Source organism: Mus musculus, chromosome 13, assembly GCF_000001635.26.
Source record: "Mus musculus strain C57BL/6J chromosome 13, GRCm38.p6 C57BL/6J".
NCBI classification, from domain to species: domain Eukaryota; kingdom Metazoa; phylum Chordata; class Mammalia; order Rodentia; family Muridae; genus Mus; species Mus musculus.
This window is the reverse complement of record NC_000079.6, coordinates 76,242,999-76,258,597: the sequence shown is the minus strand read 5'-3', so window position 1 is coordinate 76,258,597 and position 15,599 is coordinate 76,242,999. Positions and strand designations below refer to the sequence as shown.

The window sequence follows — 15,599 nt, the reverse complement described above, 5'->3', positions numbered from 1 at the left end:
TTCTTCTGGTTATTGCACAAGTAAGAAAAGACCTTTCCTTATAGCAATGGGCATGGCAGGAGAAAGCAAGGCCTTTGACATCTGAGAATTCTGTGACTAAAACTAACAAATGGTGAGCATTATTAACAAGCATGATAATTATGCTCTAGGTGACATAAAGCCTTAGGCATGACAAGAAACCTTCCAGACAGCTCTCTAGAGAGAAAATGCCTTTAATATAAGCCTTAAAAACCACAGGAAATGAAGAACTGTAGCCTAGCACTTGCATATATCCTTAGGAGTCTCCATGATCCAAACACATTTGCATGGTAATATGTGCTGTCTCCATAGTGGCTGCAGTAACATGCCCTATAGAGTAGCAATACAATTCAGTCAGCTCTGACAGACAGGACCAGAGACAGGTGAGTTGATGGGCAGCCCTGATCCACTGGTCTCTCTGCTGGGAAAGGTCTTCTTCATGCTCTGTATAGGAACAATTTTGATCACAGCTTATAGCATCTCCCAAGAAGAGGGTACTTGGGTCCATTATAGCCCAGGACTGTAGCATACTTATATGGCGCTGGTTGGTCTAACACCTGCTATAGGCTTCTTGCTATCATAGGATTCTCACTATCACACCATTCATAACCAAACAGCAGACCATTCCTGTTGGCCCTGTTTGAAGATTCAGTAACTGCAACCCTCATTTTCAAAGCAACGATGGAGCCTGTATTTCATCCTCAGACTATCGTGCTTTCCAACTTGCCAGCATGTTTCTGAATGTCTGCAGAACATGAGAGCTCATGTTTCACACTTCAGCAACTCATTTTATTTCCTGACTTCTCTTATTCATGGCTCACACTCCCTACACTGTGGTGTTCAATCTTCAGGGAACATTTGAATCATATAAGTGCTTTCCTTATACATACATGATGGCTCTTCTGACCCACTCCAACATTGTTGTAATAGGTCTCTGATGGAACCAACAAATCTGTACTTTACTATTCTCCCTGTACTCCCATATCACCAATTCAAATGTCTTTATGAGAAACACTGAATTACACTAAGTCACAGAGTAAAAATTTAGTAAATATTACTAAGTGCTATATGCTTACTTGTAAATCACTAATATACAAGCAGGCAAGATGGTTCATCAGGCAAAGGATGGGCTACCAGAACCTCCACACATGTGCTGTAGCCCATGCTCTCACACACATATACATACACACACATACACACACATGCACACACACACAAAAAATTAATAATGATGTAATTTTTAAGTCACTAGGTACAGAAACATTGCTTTTTCCTGCACATAACAGAAACCCCAAGCAAAAAATGCTTAACTATAAAGGCACGAATTAGCCTATATAATGATGACAGCAATGAAATCTAGAGTTTGCTTACTTTGGTGGCCAAACAAAATCATCAAGCAGCCAGGTGTTTCCTTTTGTTTTGTACTCACAAGATAAGTTCAGATTCCCAGCACCCACAAGAAATAAAAGCCAGGTGTGGTGGCAGAAGTCTATAATCCCAGGGCTGGAGTACACAGATCCAGGCAGTTTGTTATGGGTTCAGGTCTAAGACATACCTAATGAGAGTTTTCAGGTTCTTGTGTCCCCTGAACAGTGAGTTAGACATGTGAATCATGATAGACCTGGAAAGAGAAAATGGCACTCCCAGCAGTAGAAGGTGAAAGACACATGTACGTGCCTGCTGAATTCTGGTCCTTTGTAGATTGTTAACATATGATCTACCTTCTCTTCATGTATCACAGACGTGCTTTGTTTGTTACATATAGTCCTGGTGAGAAAAGATTTTCATATGCTTCATATATTTATCATATGTCTCTCTAACACCATGAGCCTAGAGGTGGGAAACACAGGCAAGCTCTGTCAGACATACAAAGGACCCTCTGTCAGGTCTTTACTTTCTGCTACTTGGCAAGAAGCAAGTTGAGAGCCATTGCACTTTGAACTGTTTGCAGGGGCAGGGGAATCCCATGAAGGAAATGTCCCGATCACGTGTGCTTCTGTTTTCTTGTTATTGTGACTCAGCACTTTACAGAAGCCTACAGTTCTGCCTGATTCTTCTCAAAGGTCCCAAGAGTCTCAAGTTTCATATGAATAGTTTGTCCCCAGGGCAATAGAGAAGCCACAGGTAATGCTTGCTTCCTATTCACCCTCCCGCACACACTGGCCTGTCTCTTACCCCAAGCCACAGAGGCCTTCTAACATCTCCAAAGAACTGGACATTGCCTTCCAAAGCCATTTAGAGCAAAGCAAGACCTTCATGTTCACACACACAGCATATAAGCTGCCTCATTGGATCTGAGGAGACTTAAGGAGAGTTCACTAAAGCAAGTTCCAGAGCAGGCCACCTGCTGCCTCCTGGAAGCCTGCCCAACCTGGAAGGGGAATAAACTCTTCCTTCCTGAGAGCGCAAGTGGCAGGCACATTATAACATCAGTGTATTTAAAAACTCACCTATTTCCTTAAACATGAGTTTTTCACAGAGTTTTCTCTTCTCGGGTCTTCCAAGTTTTCATAGGAACTCTCTCAGGTTGAGAGAAGGGTAGTCATGCTAAAGCAACATTTTTGTCAAAACTGTTATCAACCCAGAAATTTCACCCCAAAGACCTCTAAGTCATTCAGGTCCTTTGGCTCTGTGCTTTGTCTCAGCTGATTCGTGTGTTTTCAAGGCAGATGTAGATCAGCTGCCATGGTTTTAAGAGAGAACTCAATGAAAATCACTGACATGCTCTCTCTCTCTCCCTCCCTCCCTCTCTCCCTCCCTCCCTCCCTCCCTCCCTTCCTCCCTTCCTCCCTCCCTTCTCTTCTCCTCTCTCTCTCTCTCTCTCTCTCTCTCTCTCTCTCTCTCTCTCTCTCTCTCTCTCTCTCTCTCTCTCTCACACACACACATGGGATGGGGGGGAGGGGAGAGGGGAGGGGATGGGAGGAAATCTGGAAGAAGCAGAAGGATGTAGCTGACAGGAGAGGAGCCTATGGAATGGTTTAAGGTAGAAGAGGCAGTGAGAAGGGCCAGAATGCTAGTGTGGACTTTGAAACCAGGTACATGTGAATTGATACTGAAGGAGTGTGGAGGCCAGCATGGGCTTTGATTTGTAACCACAGATATAGCCAAGGGAGGTGGTTCTTTCTGGCAGGCAGACTCCCTCTTTATTGGTTTCTGAGAGTTGCTACTTTTATAGTCTAGCTTAAACAGAGCAACGACTGTCATCTTGGAGTGATCCACTGCCTTTAGGGGAATTGGGGTTCCTTTTAGACCTGCCAGTGGTCACATTAGTTCTTGAGGTTCTTCCTCTTTTAAAGTCTTGAGTTCTCAAGGTGGCTAAAGCTGTTTGTGGCCCCTGAAGCCCCATCTAGAGCTAAGAATAGAATGGTATGATCTTGGGACAGCCTCACCAGTGATTCTGCAGTTGCTAGGACTCATGGGCAGAAAGGAAGACATTTTCCATAAAAACAAAGGCTGTTCCAGACATTCCAGATTCCTCCATGATCATATGCCAGGCCCCGGGCCTCTAGTAAATGTCAGGAAGCATCCAGGATTGGATAGAGCTGAGGTTGATAATGAGGTAAAATAGAGGCCCAGGTGGACAGTAGGGTAGAGTAGGGCCAAGATGGATAACTCAGTTCTTTTCTATGTAAATGCTGCTTGTGAGGATGTAATGTTGGCATGTGACCTCTGTTTAGACCACAGATTCTGCAGCAGCAGCTTCTCCCCCTTTCCTAGATACCTACTGAACACTGTAAGTCTCTAGCTGACAGGCAATCCCAGTGGAGTGTCTATACGCACCTGCTATCTATAAGGTTGCTAGGAAATGTGGTCTGGTTAGCCTCTAGATCAAACTCAACAACAATACTGAACATGTGTTTTCTCCATGACACATGTGCATGCACATACAAGGCACCAATCACGGTCAATTGCATTGTCTTCCCCAAATCGCCAAGTATTGCTAAATTTTCAGATATCATCCAATACTCTATTTCTAGATATATCTCAGTCTAACCAATGGTATATATATATATATATATATATATATATATATATATATATATCAATCTCACTATCTCATTTATTTTTCCTTACATCTAGTGTTTTTTTTAATTGCAACTTTGATTAAAGGAATCATTGCTCATTAAAACAGATTAGAATCTGTAAAATAACTGCTTTTCCCAAGCTCATTTCTAGTCTAGCTTCTGGGTGCTTAATCTCTATGATATCTGTCCTCCCCTTGTGTCCAGAATCTTTGCCTTAATCTCAGGCCATCAATGTTTTTGATACATCAATTTCTCTATTTCTTATCTACTGCCATATAGCAAAATCTGTCAAAATACAGTAGCATAAAACACCAAATATTTCCCCCCAATTTCTGTGGATTGGCAGTGTAGAGTGGCTCCCTAGGTGATTTGGGCTCAGATGGCCTCACAAGGTTATTATCCAAAGGCTGGGAGATCTCTCTTGAAGTGTGTAATCTCACCAGCACATTGCTGGGGGACCCCCTCCCCCCACCCAGTTCCAGGCTGCTTGAGTCATCAGTCTTTTCACAGTCACATAAACTGTTTTTAAATCATAGAATCTGTCCATACACCATAGTTTCAATCAGTCAAAGTGACAGGGTGCCATGATGAATCCTCCAGAATGCTCTCATTTTAAAGAAGGAAGACTGGACAAGCTCACCTGGTAAACATCTTATTCTTTGCTGTCTGTTTCTTCTGTTTGAAATATAGGCATAGTATGTCAAGGTGGTACAAGTACCTTCAGGCTGCAGATAAAGGTATGCTCCACAGTGGTGAGGGTTCCAAAGGAGCGTTCCTGTTTGAAGGCTTTCCTGGTCTAATATACCACTGCTGGGCCATCTCCCTCTAGACTTCTGCTTACATAGACCCAATTCCCTATTTTCTTATGACATTCTTTGAGAGTATTTACTATGCACACCTGTATACAACACTAGCTGATACATGAAGTCTCACACTGAAATATACCTTTGTAAAGAGTGTTCTTGTAGGAGCTGTGTGTGTGTCAAACAAAAGTCCCAAGGGAAAAAAAGGCTCTTTTACTAGACCACAGCAAAATTAAAGTCCCCAGGAAATTTAATAGCACTACAGACTAGTTTAAAGTTAATATAATTCTTCTACATACATCTAATGAAATTGTAGCCTTTAAAGAGGTCAGAAACCTGCACTCAAGAGCATTGGCAGTGACCTGTACTCAGGAATAAAATAATCAAGTACATTAGTCATGTGTCTAGAGTGACCTCAGACAATTATTTACCTAGTCCATAAACCATTTTCCTTCTCTGTGGAGCTAATATAATACTGTTAAACTCTAAGAAGATAATGCACAATATAAGTCACCAAGAGAAAGATATTATATACAACATTGTCCAGTTTTGTTTGGCTATAAAATTCTTTTGTGGTGGCCATTTTACTTACTATTCCAAGACAGATCTTCATAGAAGCTCTGTAAACAGTCCTGTGTGTGTGTGTGTGTGTGTGTGTGTGTGTGTGTGTGTGTGTGTGTGTTTGCATGTTGGACAGAGGTTGACATAAGGTATCTTTCTCAATCATCCTTTGAGACAAAGTCTCTCACTGAACATGTAGCTCATCATTTGGCTATGCTGGCTGGGATCTGCCTACCTCTATCCCACCCCCCACCCCCAGGGATAAAGTCACAGGTGTACCCCACTGTGTCTGGTCTTGGATGGGGATTCTAGAGATATGAACTCAGGTCCTCATGTTTGCACAGCTGGCATTTTACCTACAGGTCCCAGGTCCCAGTTTGGTAAATATATATATATATATGAACTTGTATTGTTTTAGGTTAAAATAGAATTTGCTTACAAAGATACAAAGACGTACATCACTGGAGAAGGCTTCTCTCATCTTCCTTAAGGCTACTATTAATTCCTTCCCAACTATTACCATTTTGGCTTTAAAATTGTTATCATTGTATATGAAATAACTCCAGAACTATGAGATGTATAATACAGTTCCAAGGCAGAGTCTCATCTATTCCTTAGATGTGACACAAATCAAGCATTTGAATATTTCAAAGGACATGGGAAAGAAAATGAAAACGTAGCAGTAAGAAAATTAGTTCAGGCTCCTAGTGTCTTGTTTTGAATGGAAATAGCTCCCATAGGCTCCTATATACTTAGTCCCCAGTTGATGAACTGTTTATGAAAGATTAGGGCAGTGGTTCTCAACCTGTGGCAACCCCATTTGAACTGCATACCAGATACCTGCATATCAGATCTTTACATTATGATTCATAGCAGTAGCAAAATTACAGTTATGAAGTAGAAATGAAATGATTTTATGGCTGGGGGTCACCTCAATATGAGGAACTGTATTAAAAGGTTCCAGGATTAGGAAGGTTGAGAACCACTAGATGAGGAGGTGTGATTTTTGAGGTTGCAAAAGCCTACACCAGGCCCAGTGTCTCTTTCTGCCTGCTGCTTGTGAATCAGGATGTAATGCTCTCAGCTACCTCATACCTTCGTGCTGCACACTCACCACCATGATGATAATGAACTAAACCTCTGAAACTGTGAGCAAGACACCAATTAAATACTTTCTTTTGTTAGAGTTGTCTTGGCCATGGTGTCTCTTCATAGCAATTGAACAGTGACTGAGACAGATCCGTGCTCACTCTTGTAACACCATGGTGTGTCCTTCTTCTGACCAGGGGTTGCCCCTTTCTTCCTGCCATGCCAAGCAACCAAACAAGTCAGCTAGAAGACAGGCTGAGTCACCAGGAGCGCACCGTAGCCTTCCTCCTTGAACAGGCTTTCCGAATCAAGGAGGACATCTCTGCTTGCCTCCACGGAAGCCAGGGGTTTCGAAAAGAAGAATCTCTTGCCAGGAAGTTACTAGAAAGCCACATACAGACCATCACCAGCATCGTCAAGAAACTCAACCAAAACATTGAGGTACATCTGTTTCTATGTTTTGCCATCACCACCCAACAAAGACTACTGACCGTCCAAATAATTTTTCAATTAAAATGTGCTGCTGCTACTCCAGAGAAAGTTAAACTTTAGACAGCTCACTATGGTAAAATGTAACAAAAACAAACCTTTCCTTAGAAAATGCTGTACATCACTTTTGAGACCAAAGAATACAGGTTAGTATGACAGACATTGGGCTCATAGGCTTTCCTATTCTAGGTCTGTAAGGCTGACATAAGTTGAAGTAGAGCTTTGTGTATTCATCAACAAACTGAAGCCAACAATGGCCCTCCTACCCAGTCTTCTCTTCTCTCTGGCCATGCCAGCCTCCCTGCTAGGCATTGTGTGTTCACTTTAGTCAGACCATTTTCCCGTAGATAGCCCTTTGAATGTTCTGTATTTTCTTGAAGTTCCTGCTCAAATTCCACCCTGTATGATAGCACTTCCCTTACATCAGAATCACCCCTTCCCTACAGTTTCAGCCTCCCATAAACTTTACTCTTTCTTTCTTTTTTTTTCCCCCCGAGACAAGGTTTTTCCGTGTAGCCCTGGCTGTCCTAGAACTCACTCTATAGACCAGGCTGGCCTCAAACTCAGAAATCTGCCTGCCTCTGCCTCCCGAGTAACTTTACATTTATCCATAGTTCTTACAACTGAGAATAAGATTATATGTCTGTCTGTTGTCCTTCCATATAGTACAATCTCCATGAGGCTTATATTTAGTTTAATTCACTGCTAAGTCACACACCAGCCCCCTACCCCCCAAAAAAGCTTCTCTTTTTTTTTTTTTTTTTTTTGAGACAGGGATTTTCTGTGAAGCTTTGTCTAAAAATGATTTTTAATATGTTAAAAGAAACAAAGATTTTTATCAAACAAAATTCCTACATTAAATGAAACACCTTTCAATTATAGGCCTTTTGTTCAGAGTTCTAAGGGTTTTATATATCATGAGTCTACACACATAACTTTTGGCCAAGGGATCTGGAGATAATACTTCAGGCAAAAGTTCAGAAATTGTAAAACCATGAAAAGTGACAACAATATTCTGCTCTGTACTTCCCCCATCAAGTACCAGTGAAATTTGAGACAGATTTATTTTGTTTTAAATAGAAAGAAAACCAGACAGCACACGTGGGGTTAACTCAGTACAAGTGGCTTGTGTAAGTTTAATCTTTGCGTATAGGTCTAGTGGGTGTAAGTTGAATCTTCATGTGTAGGCCTAGTGGATGCCACAATGCAACCAGAGGACGGTGAAAATGTAAAACTCTCCATGAAGTCATAAAACCGAATGTGTGAACACTGTTTCCACTTCCCAGGCAGGTTGACACATGCCTGTAACCTCAGCAGCTGCAGACTGCTACCGGAAAATCACACGCTCCACGACAGCCTGAGCTACATAGTGAGACTTTGTCTTGCAAAATCAAAAGCTGGAAGTATAGCTCAGTGGTAGAACACTTGCCTCGCTTATGCAAGCCCTGACACTGATCCCCAGAAACACAAAAATGCATTCAAAGTTTTAAGGTAATCAAATTAAACATGGCAAAGCAGAAACTACTAGGCTAGCATTGGTAAAGAACTCAGTTAAAGAATATTATATAGAGAAATGGACCCTATTCCAATAGTTTAAAGGAAACTGGACTCACCAACCCAGCTAGTCTATTTGCATTTTGTCTCTAAAGAGATATTGAAATATGAAATAATGTTTAACTCAAGTCCTTGAATGAATTGGTGGAGGGGTATCTTCGCACAATTGCAGCAGAGTGAGTGGCTTAATCCTTTAAAGGTCAAATAGCTTATTTGAGACATGCTGGCCTTGAACTTGTGACCCTGCCTTTGCTTTCCAAATACTGGGGTTACAAGCATGCACCACCAAACCCAGACAAGCAAAAGGCTTTTAACCAGGAATAAACTGTAAGTTTCAAAATTAATTTATATTTTAACTCAGTAAAGGAAATTTTTATGCTTTATTGCAGGGAATTTTCCCTAGTTACTGAAAGCAATGTTTCTTCATTATAATTCATTTGAAAGTTCAGGAAGAAAATTTGAAACCTGGGAAAATATCCTCACAATTCTACCACCTAATGGCTGTCTCTACAAACACCCAGAGAAATTCCCTCTAGTCCTTGAAAGCATTCTACTTAGGAGACGGACTCTCAATTCAACCACAGTCATTAGCATGAAATAAACTCACATCACTAAAATCTTTTTACATAAGTTGTAGATCATGATTTCCTTAATTATTTTCTTAATTTTGAAATATCCTTGTGTGTAAAGTTATTTCCACAATATATATTCTTGGAAATGGAATTAGTAGGGTGTAGACACTATAAAAGCTCCTGATATATGTTGCTAAATTGGCTACACAAGCCCTGCACTAATTTACACTCCATTAGTGTTATGTGGTATGCTTTACACTGGGCCTATGCCAAAATCGAAATTTATTATTTCAATCCTTGCTAATGTACAGAAATGAAGTACTGGGTTTTTTTCTTGAAGATGTTGAATCCACTTGTTAATCTGCCTATGATAATTTTTTCCTATGTCATTTGCTAATATATCTTTGGGGCTTTTAGCACTTTTTAATTATGTTCAATACGATTAGCTCTTTTATATAGTAAGGATGATAGCCAGGGGCACATTATTAAGCACATTATTAAACATTTAACAATAAGCTCCCCATATGTCCCATGCTGTTTGACTCCACTTTTGTTATTAGTGTTTCCACTATGATTTTAACCAACCATCATGGTGCCCCAGCACACAAAGATGAAAAGACCTGTGCAGGTCAGCCTCACAAACAGGTACATGGTAGCTTCCTGACATCAGTGAAACACTTGGAAATGACATTTGTCATGTCTTCTTGTACTTTTATAGGTTAATTGTTTTTAAAGTGCATTTACATGGTTTTATATAAAGTTAAACATTTAAGTATTCTGTATTGGAACTAAAAAGTAACTAAAAATACTGATATTTTTTGACATGGCCCTGCCCTAATGTGCACCGCACACACTCACACACACACACACACACACACACACACACACACACCCTACACATACACACACACATGCACTCTACACAATCCATCACACACCCTACACACACATATACACACATACTCAAACCCTACACACACACACACACAGACATACATGTATGCACACGTGTATGCACACATGAACACCCATGTTTTAGTGTAGCTATTCCTTTCCCAGGGTTACAGAAGCCTTCAATATGTTGCTATGTTATAGTACAGGACAATACTACATTGTGCTGAGATTGCAATATGTCGTTGCTATACTGATTTACTTGGTTTTGTTCTAGAAAGTACTCGATACTGAGCAGAGCTGGTTCCTTTTCCTCTGTTGGTGTTTGGTTGTTTTTGTTTTGTTTTGTTTTGTTTTGTTTTGTTTTGTTTTGTTTTGTTTTGTTTTGTTTTGTTTTTGAGACAGTCACTCTTACTGTCCTAGAACTCACTATGTAGACCAATCTGGTCTCAAACTCACAGAAATCTCTGTCTCCAGAGTGCTGGCATTCATGCTGGATTAAAGGTATACACACCACACCTGGCTCATCTCTGATCTTTACTGAAGGAAAAGCAATGCAAAAAACAACACTGAAAACTATGCTTTAATGTTTACCTTTGAAAACATACACACTGTTTTATTAAATTTTCACTTTCATACATTTAATCGATTTTGTTTCACTTACATTTCTCCCCACACATCTTTCCATATGCAGTTCCCTTTCTTGTCCCATCCTAATGTTTCAACCCCTTTTTAAAAGTTTGAACCCTATTTAAATCCACTTTGTGCTGCCCATATACTGAAGGGCATGGGGTGGCCACAGCCTTACAGAAAACTGACCATCCTCCTCCAGAGGCCTCCTTTAGTCTGTGTCTGATGTTCAGGTTTTCCATGCTCCTAGATTGTCCCAATCCACCAGTCAGAAATGGGGAAAATCTATATATAGAAGGTCTTTTTCAATCCTAGCACTCACTTTTTAAAGACTCCTTTTGGTTTGTAAAGTGCATCAAATTTAGGCAGAGTTCAGGCATTTTTCAGATGGAACCAAACTTGAGCTTGTTTTGTCCAAAGTACTGTGCTTTCTTTCTCAACTAAACATTTTGTTTGTCATCATCTACTGACGTTAGTCAACTAAAACAGACTTTTAATAGATAGGCATTTTTTTTTCATTTTACGTTAATAGTTACAAATTGGTGTAAGATACTTTTAAAACCACTATTCCTAGCACACCACCTTGGTACCAACTTAATTAAATGCCAGGATACGATTGAGATGTGACTACTAGGGATAAGTTTTTTTTAAATCACTATAGAATGTAGAGTAGACACTCTTTAAAATGACGTCTAGTTGGGGTTTTGTCTCTTCCATTATTTGGTAACTTGTTTTACACTTCTTTCCTGTGTATATATTTTGGGCTGTGAGCCTAGCCTTTAATGACTGCGCCTTCTCTCCAGCCCTATGTGTATATATTTTACGAAGCTTCCACTCTACTAGGTGTCCATATAAGATTCAAATGGCCCGTGTTGTTATTTGTCCCTCCACCATAATTCCTAACACTCCTGTGCCAGACTCTGCCACATCTGTCCATAACTATATACTTTCTCTTCCTTGAGAGATTTTCTCAGACTCCCTAGACCCTTTATCCCTAAACTGGGTTATATGGATTGTTACATGTCTATTGAATATTTAAAAGCTACTCTCCACATATAATAGAATACATAAATATTTGTCTTTTGGGGTCTGAGTTGGCTCCTTCTATTTATCTGAGAATTTCATGATTTTGTTTTTTATTTAACACCTGAACAATATTCGATTTTGTAAAGGTACCACATATTCATTATCCATTCATCTGTTGGTAATCATCTAGGCTGTTTCCTCTTTCTGGATATTATGAATAGAGGAACAATGAACATGGATGAGCAAGTGTCTCTGTGGTAGGATGTAGAGTTCTTTGGGTAAATGCCCAGGACTGATACAGCTGCATCTTGAGGTAGATCTGTTTTCAGCTTCTTGAAGAACTGACTTATATAGTAGATGCCAATATTTTTAAATTTTCTGGCTAGCGTTCACAAATTATTGAGATCTCTTTTACTCCTGGCAGCATTCAACTGAAACTACATCAGCTTCCCTCACTTAAAGCAAAATTCAGTTTCTCTCCCTCTCCCTCTCTCTCTCCTATCTTCCATCCCTCTCCCTCTCATCTCATCTGTGTAACCAGTTTAATATGGATTTTAGTGATGTTTCCTTATCATGAGAATTTGGAAATTAATGATGGTCTTACCTCAAAATTACAGCTCCTAGAAGACCAAATAAGAATCCGAGACCAGGTGACCACAGGAACTAACTTTGCAGTGCAGGATCTAAACATCAAACACATACAAGGAGTTGGAGACCTTCGCGGAAGAGTAGCCAGGTGAGAAGAAACATGTTTAATTCAGGTTTGCCAGCTAGCTGTTGGCTAGTGAATATCTGTCAGAAGAATTTTACATTAAAAAAACCCAAACTACCAGTTTATGTCAAGCTAAGTGGGTGACATTGCTTGCTGTCAGTTCCATTAACCCTTACATAGAATACCCAGGTTTGTTTTGTTTTTGTTTTGTTTTGTTTTGTTTTTTTCTACTAGAAGTTACCAGAGTCTTGTCTTTACAGACTTCTCCTGCCCAGGTGCTAACAGTTATTCTCAGAACACCCATATAAAGACACAAAATCACCACATGTAGTACTTCTGAGAAATAAAGTACTTAAAGTATGCAGTGATTACAAATCAGCCAAACAGAAAAAGGTTTGAGTAACATCTTTTGTATGACAATTAAATCAAGAGTTAATAATGCGTGAATCAGGAGAACAATCTATAGATAATGACAATGGTAGAAACACGGATGGACACACATCAGAAATTAGGGAATGTCAATGGCTGGACTACCTTGACAGGCACATGAGAAATTACTTGTGAGTGGGTTACCACAGCTATCTTCCATCTCTATACCTCCTGCCAGATTCTATTTCCTTGTTCTTTGAATTTTCCACCTTCATCTTATTCGTTCCAACGTGTAAATCACCAGTGAGAGTTGGATGGCTGATATCTAAGTCAAACGTCTTAGTCCATCTATGCAGCTATCACAGAACACCCAACACTAGGTATTTAAAAGAACCAGACACTCAAGTGTATCTCAGTTTCAGAGTCTGGGAAGTCAATACTCCAGGACAATGCATTCCACTGTCTTGTGAGGACTGCATCTTCCAGCCTTGTGTGTCCTTGTGTGTCAGACACCTGAAGACTTCCATAAGGGCTTGGATTTTATTCATCTTCCATTGCCTACCACCTATCAGAGGCCTTGCCTCTTAATTTTATCATATGGGCAGCACTTGGATTTGAGAGGACACAGAGTTAAGTCAGAGAATTCTAGGATATTTATTTCATCGATTAAACAAAATGCATTCATAGTCGAGCATGGTGTCATATATCTTTCATCCCAGTACTCAGGAGTGAAAAGCAGGTGGAGTTCTGTGAGTTTGAGGCCAGCCTGGTCTACAGAGTGAGTTTTATGACAGCCAGGCTACTTCAAAAGACCCAGTTTGCAAAACAAACAAAAACCAAAACCAACTCATTTACTAATTCATCATTTACCATACACCAGGCTAAGATTCACAACACATACCTTCTTAGTAGCTCTTCAGTGTCCATCGGGCAAAACCAGCTATATCAACAGCTATATCAACAGCTTGCCAGCAATGAGGATAATACTGTCCTGCAAGCCTGGTGCCCTGTGACAGTGTTCAAGCGAGACTGAGCAGAAGAGGCAGCTCAAGGAGGCAAGACTCAGAACAGACTCCGTAGTATTTGCAGTAATGATCCAAGAGAGGTGGGAAAGACACTTCACACAGGAGGGAAAGGTGTGGAGGAGAGTAAAGGGAAGGTCTGCTGGGCATGTCCCAAGCCTGACCTTGGGGACAGTGTTCCAGTTATGATATTGTTGGCATATCTATTCAAGTAAAGATGGGAGATAATGTCAAAGAAACAATAAAAATTGAAAATGAGGAACCTTGTAGGCCAAAGTAAAGTGTGTGAACTTCATGTGAAAGACTGTAAATAGCTATAAAAGGATTTTAGATAAGGTAATGGCATTCTAATAATATCTGAATTGGTGGTACATATAGAACAAGGGCATCGAAATTAGATGCATTCTATGGCAGCAGCCCAGGGTAGAGGTAGGTAGGCCCTGAACTACGTCATTAGTCATGGCTGTTCAGTGCAGAGGACAGACATAGGAAAATAGAATCTATAGGATTACTACATGAATCAACATTAATTAGGACAGAGGAATACATGTCAAAGTTTTTAGAATACACCCAAAATTTTGATCTGCAAAGTAAAAGATTATGAAATGAGAGGCAGGTAGGACAAATAAGTAGAAGGTGCATTGGTCCCAAAAGTGTCCCATCTGAGAAACCAGTAGGATCTTATGCAATGAGCAAGGCATTCAACAGGGACGCTGTAGGGACAGAGATAGGGGAGGTCCTCCAACACAAATAACTTAGTGGTACTAGGAAAGATTCTATGGTTCTGAAATGTTGATTTATTCCCCTAAAAATTCAATACTGTTTAGGAAATAATGTTCATGGTTAGGAAGTCATCAGAGAAAAATTAACTGATAATCCAGAGACTTAGTAAATAAATACAATATTATATATCATTCTATGTTATTAGATAATATCTGATACATGCAAAAGAATGTTTAGATCTGGGTGGGTTATACAAAAACATAAAACGATAAACATGAATGAACCTTTGGCCAGCCTTACTTAATATGTTTTTGAAAAACTTAAGCAACAAACACTTCCTTTTGAATGAAATATGATTTGGTTCAGTTTGGTGGTATACTGATAACATTTAAATGCTTATTTTTTTCTTATAAATTCTATTTTGTATATAAGGCAAAGAACAAACGGATTCAAAGTAGCTAAGGGCCTGAGAGATGGTCCAGTAGGTGCAAGTGTTTGTAGACTAAGCCCGTAGACCTGAATTCAATCTCCAAACCCAGAGTAGAAGGGGAGAAGTGATTTCTTAATCTTCACAGGTAAGCATTAGCAGATGTCATACTGACACATGCATACACACACAGAGACTCACATACACATATACACACACTGGCACTCATACACACTAACACACACACAGAGTTTGTTTTTTTCTGTAAGTAACTCAGAGATCAATAGAATAACATCGTGAAGATGTGACATTCTTTTTCCTTTGCCCCAATTTAATTTATTTTTAAATATTATTTTGGAGTCAAATCCCAGGGACTGTTCCCAGGCTAACCATATTCTCTATCTACTACTGAACTCCATTCCTTTTTATTGCCCTCTGTCTCTCTTTCTTTATGTCTTCCTGTCTCTCTGTCTTTCTCTGTCTCTCTCTGTGTCTTTCTCCATGTGTTGAGCCAGAGTCCTGCTGTATTACTAAGGAGAGCTGAAATGACTAATTTCCCACTTGCTCCTCTCAAGGACCTGGATGTATGGGTACTTGCTAGTACATGCCACTGTCTCCAATACTTTTTAAGCCTTCATCCTCAATCTTAAGTAGTATCCTCAGGGCAAGGTCTTGTTTCTCCTTGAAA

General features: G+C 40.0%; 1 protein-coding gene and 1 long non-coding RNA gene across 3 annotated transcripts in view; one reads left to right on the top strand and one right to left on the bottom strand.

Annotated features, from left to right (window-relative positions):
- Positions 1 to 12,376, bottom strand: part of Gm31219 — a 32,754-nt gene extending 20,378 nt beyond the window's left edge. Inside the window, exon 1 of the long non-coding RNA XR_382664.4 lies at positions 12,263 to 12,376. This is a non-coding gene — a long non-coding RNA (predicted gene, 31219). The remainder of the gene's footprint in view (positions 1 to 12,262) is intronic.
- The window catches only part of Fam81b (family with sequence similarity 81, member B), a 77,208-nt gene that overhangs the window by 20,318 nt on the left and 41,291 nt on the right, over positions 1 to 15,599 (top strand). For both annotated transcript variants that reach the window (XM_017315694.2, NM_001370926.1), the window contains exons 4-5: positions 6,694 to 6,937; positions 12,276 to 12,394. In XM_017315694.2, the coding sequence (XP_017171183.1) occupies positions 6,694 to 6,937; positions 12,276 to 12,394 (363 nt within the window). The remainder of the gene's footprint in view (positions 1 to 6,693; positions 6,938 to 12,275; positions 12,395 to 15,599) is intronic.